Source organism: Paroedura picta, chromosome 8 (genome assembly GCF_049243985.1).
Source record: "Paroedura picta isolate Pp20150507F chromosome 8, Ppicta_v3.0, whole genome shotgun sequence".
Lineage (NCBI taxonomy): Eukaryota > Metazoa > Chordata > Lepidosauria > Squamata > Gekkonidae > Paroedura > Paroedura picta.
Window position 1 is genome coordinate 59093287 of NC_135376.1, and position 6252 is coordinate 59099538.

Genomic DNA, 6252 nt, shown 5'->3' on the forward strand with positions numbered 1-6252 from the left:
AAATACCTCATATGATTTTATTACTTTTATTTATTAAAGCATTAAATTTAAAATAGATGTTTAGATTATTGCTTCTTTTACAAATACAAATCATAGAATCATAGAGTTGGAAGGGGCCATACAGGCCATCTAGTCCAACCCCCTGCTCAATGCAGGATCAGCCCTAAGCATCCTAAAGCATCCAAGAAAAGTGTGTATCCAACCTTTGCTTGAAGACTGCCAGTGAGGGGGAGCTCACCACCTCCTTAGGCAGCCTATTCCACTGCTGAACTACTCTGACTGTGAAAAACTTTTTCCTGATATCTAGCCTATATCGTTGTACTTGAAGTTTAAACCCATTACAGCGTGTCCTCTCCTCTGCAGCCAACAGAAACAGCATCCTGCCCTCCTCCAAGTGACAACCTTTCAAATACTTAAAGAGGGCTATCATGTCCCCTCTCAACCTCCTTTTCTCCAGGCTGAACATTTTCGCCAGCAGGTGGCGCTAACGCGCATGCGCAGAATAACCACGTATGCGCGTTTTTGCCAGCAGGGGGCGCTAATACATACTGGTGATGTATAATCATAGAATAGGGTTATACCACATAATAGTACCAGTACAGTAGGAGGGGCATGTACCCATATATTCAATTTCTATACTGCCCCTCACTTGATGTCTTGGGATGGTGTACATAAACATGGCAACTAAAAAATACATTATGACATTTGTAACCATTTGATCCAGGAAATATACCTAATTTGTAACATGTAACAGTTCACAAAGAATGGCCTAACAGATGAGGGGGACATTTAGTCATTGGTGTTGCAGTTCCCTGGTCATTGGGTTGTATTTGGGGTCCTTGTTGCTGGTCCATTTCATTGGGAAGCTTATTCCACCAGGTTGGGGCATGGAGGAGAAGGCTCTGGCTGTGGTTGAGGCCAGGCAGATTTATTTGGGGCCAGGAATTACTAGGTTGTTGGAATGTATGGAGCGAGTCACTTTACAGAGTATAGACAGACAGCCTTTGAGTGCACTTCCTAGTCTGACCTTTTTCCACCTATCCAAAGGGATTGCGTTTCATGCTACTATGCTGAAACCATTCTGCTACAGCCTCCTGGCACCTGGCTAAGCGATCAGGGGGAGTATGAGGCTGGCCATCCATTAGGATAGCAGTCCCCAACCTTTTTCCAGCTGAGGACCGCCTCTGGGGTTGAGGGAAAGCTGCTGGCCTGGCCGCATGAATACACGTTTTCGCCAGCAGGTGGCGCTAACGCGCATGCGCAGAATAACCATGCATGTGCATTTCGCCAGCAGGGGGCGCTAATGTGCATGTGCAGCAGCTCTGCGCATGCGTGTTAGTGTCCGCTGGCATGCCGGAGGCCTCGCCTGCCTCTTCCCCCCACTCTCACAGCAAGAAACTAGCCGGACTGTGAGTGAAGTGGCCGCTTTGGCGGCCGCTTTGCTCAGGGCCTGGCGAGCTTCTCGCAGCGGTGGGGGAGGAAGAGGCAGGTACGGTTGCTGGCGGCCCGGCACCGAGGCCTTCCGGGCCGTGGACCGGGGGTTGGCGAACCCTGCATTAGTAGGTAATGCTGGATGTTGTTGGCATATGTTGACAATCCAAGCCATAGCTTCGGACCAGTTGGGCAAGAGGATGCATGAAGATGTTGAATACAGTTGGGAAGAGTATTGCTCCCTGTGGGACTCCGTATTTGAGTTCACAGTAGTTCACAGCAATTACCACTCTTTGTCCTCGACTTTGGAGAAAGGAGAGCAGCCATTTTAGGGCTGTCCCCTGGATCCCTGTGTCAATGAGGCGGTGAGCAAGAAACTCATGGTTGACAGCACTGAATACTGTTGACAGGTCTAGCAATATTAGCAGCACCCAGTTGCCTCAGTCCAGCTGGCACCAAAGCTTGTCCATCAGGGTGACCTGTGCTGTTTCCACCCCTTGAGCAGGTTGGAAGTCGAACTGGAATAGAACAATGACCGAAGCATCCAGGTATGCTAGTAACTGGTCTGTAGCTGCTCACTCCATTACCTTCCCCAGAAATTCTAGATGCAAGACAGGGCAGTAATTGGTGAGGTCCCGAGGGTCCAGTGAGGGTTTCTTCAGTAGGAGATGCCTCCTTCAGCCCACTTGGGAACGTCCCTGATGACAGGGAGAGGTTGACCCTGCTTAACTCCCAAAATCTGATGAGGTTAGGCTAGACTGAGGTATCCAGGTCAGGGTGAAAGACATTTAACTATCTTTTTTCTTTTTTAATACTGTGCTTATTATTTGTGTAATGCTTAACAGAGGACTGGGAATGTTGTCAACTACTTGAACACTATCAGCTGCTCTGGAATGAGTAATGGTATTAGAAGAACTGTTCTGATTCGTTGCATCTGCAAAATAAACCAACAGACAAAAAAAGAAGAAACACACATAGTTGATGAGTCTGACTCCTCAGGAAAGAACCAGACACCAAATGAACAAATAAAAATCATTTTTGCTTTCTGCCAGTCATTTCCACAAAGTAGTGACTTGTCCTACTTTGTTAATGTGAATCAGAATACAGCTATCGAAGTCACTTTGACTGCCTATTCTATGTATCGGGTATTATTCTTACATACTTGTATAGCATCTTCTGAACCTAATGATGACTTCAAAAGCAAATTACATTATATGAGAAAGAATGGGTAAGCAAAAAAAAAAGTATTTCTGATTTAATATTTAATACGTTTCCGTTCCATATATAGTATTAGCCAGAACCCTGAGTTTTTGTTTAGCTTTCCCCCACAAGCAGATAAACTTTACCTTTATTTCCTTCTCCCTTTCCAATTGTTCCTCTGAAATTATTCTGCCAGTATTCAAAGCTTTCCATGCTCATTTTCTTTTTGGTACCAAGCACATTTGCACTCCATCTTCTACTTCACTCTGCTTGATTTATACCATCTTCTGTTCTGGATTGCTTTGATTTCTCCATGAAGAAGAAGAAGAAGAGTTGGTTCTTATATGCAGCTTTTCTCTACCCGAAGGAGTCTCAAAGGCCTATTATGCATGGAGGGGAAGTTCCACATTCGAGGTGGGATGGCGGCGGCTAAAATCACCAATAATGCACACCACAGGTGGCAGCCGGGTGCAGAGTTGCCGTATGCCACCAAAAAAGCTGCGTTAGCGAAACACGGAAGAAAGCGGAGCTTCCCAGGCGACCAGGGTGCAACCAGAAGTGGCTCCAGAGTGCCTGCGTGCATAATTGGGGAGGTCTGTAGTGTACAGGGCTTCCGGGTGTGCTTGCTCTCTCCCCTTCCGTGCCCTTCTGTTCCGCCGGCAGAGCCTGCACCTGTGCGTGCCATGGCCGCCCTGCTTGGTGGCCCAGCCTCGGTCAGCACCATGCTCACCTTCCTTCCTGTTTGCTCCACGTCGCCGCCTGGTTGGCTGCAATTAGCAGCTGCTCTGGGTTTTGCCGCCACTGCGTTCATCCCGTGCATTTGTGGTTTGCTTCGCTTCTTCCTCCTCCGTATTTTCCATGCGACTGCCAACCGCCATTTCAGTGGCCATGCATAATAGGCCAAAGCAGCTTACATTCGCCTTCCCTTTCCACTCCCCATAACAGAGAGAGCCCTGATATTACTGCTCAGTTGAAACAGCTTTATCAGTGCCATGGCGAACCCAAGGTCACCCAGCTGGTTGCATGTGGGGGAGCATGAAATCAAACCCAGCTTGCCAGATTAGAAGTCGTTGCTCACAACACCAAGCTGGTTCCTGAAACATACTGCTACAAATTTATTTGCTTCATCCCCATGCCCCCTAGGGTCCTTCTCTCTTCCACCAGTTTTTCTGACCATATTGCACATCTCTAACTTCTAGGGAACCCACCACAAGTGAAATATTAGGAAGGAAATGTGTGTGAACTGTATGTTTGGTGTAGTGGTTAGGAGTGTGGACTTCTAATCTGGCATGCCGGGTTCGATTCTGCGCTCCCCCACATGCAACCAGCTGGGTGACCTTGGGCTCGCCACGGCACTGATAAAACTGTTCTGACCAGGCAGTGATATCAGCGCCCTCTCAGCCTCACCCACCCCACAGGGTGTCTGTTGTAGGGAGAGGAATGGGAAGGCCAAAGTAAGCCGCTTTGAGCCTTCTTCTTCTTATGTTCTTCTTGGAAAGAGCAGCTATTGGGAATGAGCCAGGCAACTTTGAAGATATGCTCCTTTCTATGCACCACCCTTGGACCCCAAGCACTGTTTCATAATTTATCTAACCATGAACTTAGAAAATAATTTATCCAGTTAACTTGAAGCACATCCAAAAGTCTCCTGTAGTCAAGGGTTCAACCTAATGAACTCCCCTCTCCCACAGAGTTACAATAGAGATCAAATGTGAAAATTATAAATTATTTTTCTTTAATTGATCTGCTAATAATGATATAATCTAATTAGTACAGTAGAATATAAAATCATATTGGGATTATTATACTTATTAGAGCACAGGGTAAAAGTTAATTTCATCCCCAGCCACAGAAAATTTGTTTGCTTTCAAATATGCTATCATGAACCTTCCCAGTAGGACATTAACTTTCTAGCATTGAACAAAATTTTCGTATCAAAATGGAAGTAACTTTCCAGTTGTACAACTACAGCCCACCAAACATTCATTATGATTTGGCAGGACCTGAACCAACCTACGTTACTTTTATTGCTTGTGACAAGCTGGAGAAATCAGATTTATTAACCACTGTTGCTGCCACTTAGGGATGTGGGCATTATTCAGGTTGGTGATAGAGCCTCTTGTGGTGCAGAGTGGTAAGGCAGCCATCTGAAAGCTTTGCTCATGAGGCTGGGAGTTCGATCCCAGCAGCCGGCTCAAGGTTGACTCAGCCTTCCACCCTTCCGAGGTCGGTAAAATGAGTACCCAGCTTGCTGGGGGGTAAACGGTAATGATTGGGGAAGGCACTGGCAAACCACCCCGTATTGAGTCTGCCATGAAAAGGCTACAGGGCGTCACCCCAAGGGTCAGACATGACTCGGTGCTTGCACAGGGGATACCTTTACCTTTTTAAATATCAAGGGTATTTATGTATTTATTTACCATATATACTTGCACATAACCCGACCCGCATATAAGCCGAGGCACCCAATTTCACCACAAAATGTTGGAAAACCTTATTGACTCACATATAAGCCAAGGCTGGTGTTTGGATAGTGGCTTTTTCCCCTTCTTCTTCCCCTCCCCTCCTCTCCCCTTTTGGCCATGATCTTCCCCCCCTTTTCTTCCCACCCTTCTGCTTCCTCTTTCCCCTCCTCCTCCCTCTTTCCCTCTGACCCCTCTTGCCTTTTTATATCCAATCCTTCTTCGTATCCAATTCCTTTCTTCTTATCCGGGTATTCTGTTCCCTCCACTTTCCATTCCTTCCTCTAGGGGCGTTTCCTCCTGCTGCTCTCTGCTCTCCCTCTGAGACAGAGGCTTCAGAGCTTCTTGCAGCAGCAGCACATACTAGACTCATGCTATCCTCGTTAAGGCAGTGAGGGAGAAAGGTGGAGACTGCTCTTCCCTCCCCTCCCACTGTACCTCCTGGGCTTGCTGTGTCTCTGCTTCTTCCTGCATCTGCTTCTTTAGTTAAGTATACTTGTCTCCCACCCTCACCCTCCTGTCTTGTCTGGCAGCTTTTTTTTAATACCCACATATAAGCCAGGGAGGACTTTTTCAGCTTTAAAAAGGGCATTAAAAACTCGGCTTATATGGGAGTATATACAGTATGTAGATGATTTATGACCACTTGAGTACTAAAATGAATTATAAGATGTTAACACAATACAATAACATAGTATTTTAGAGAAAGGCAAAATAAATTTATATATATGCTTATTCTTTTTATTTCAGGTGTACACGCGATCCTAATTTAACTAATTATTACTCAAGAAAGAAAAGAACCATCTTCTTCAAATTTAAACCAGTTACTTCTGACAACAAACCTATAGCTTCCATGAAATGCTGGATTCATGTGTGCTACAAAAATGATTATCAATCCAGATGCTATCAGGGCTGCCAAAATAGGCGTAAAAGAGAAACAAGCTCTGATTTCGAACATGTGCACATTCTTGGGTCATTTAACCTAGAGTAAGTGGACAAAGTCGGGTTTCAATGTGATTCCTAGGAATTCCTATCAAGGGGAAGGGCAGAATATAAATATAAGAATGAACAAATAATAAATTGGATAATGGCATCTTTATTGAATTACAGGAGTTAATCAACATGTAGGTAGTTAGAGATGTGATCACTGTGTGATACT

The 6252-nt window shown here is 45.5% G+C and overlaps 1 protein-coding gene across 1 annotated transcript; it reads left to right on the top strand.

The window, feature by feature from the left end:
• Window positions 1-2218: 2218 nt before the first annotated feature.
• LOC143843615 (scavenger receptor cysteine-rich domain-containing protein DMBT1-like) lies at window positions 2219-6252 on the top strand. Its single transcript, XM_077350012.1, has 2 exons — window positions 2219-2659; window positions 5844-6252. The coding sequence occupies exons 1-2, from the start codon at window positions 2325-2327 to the stop codon at window positions 6082-6084; spliced, it is 576 nt and encodes a 191-aa protein (XP_077206127.1). The 5' UTR covers window positions 2219-2324; the 3' UTR covers window positions 6085-6252.

Coding starts and splice junctions, on each gene's coding strand:
- LOC143843615 (XM_077350012.1), top strand. CDS start 2,325: ATGAGTAATGGTATTAGAAGAACTGTTCTGATTCGTTGCATCTGCAAA. Junction 2,660..5,843: donor CATTATATGAGAAAGAATGG/GTAAGCAAAAAA, acceptor TTTTTATTTCAG/GTGTACACGCGATCCTAATT.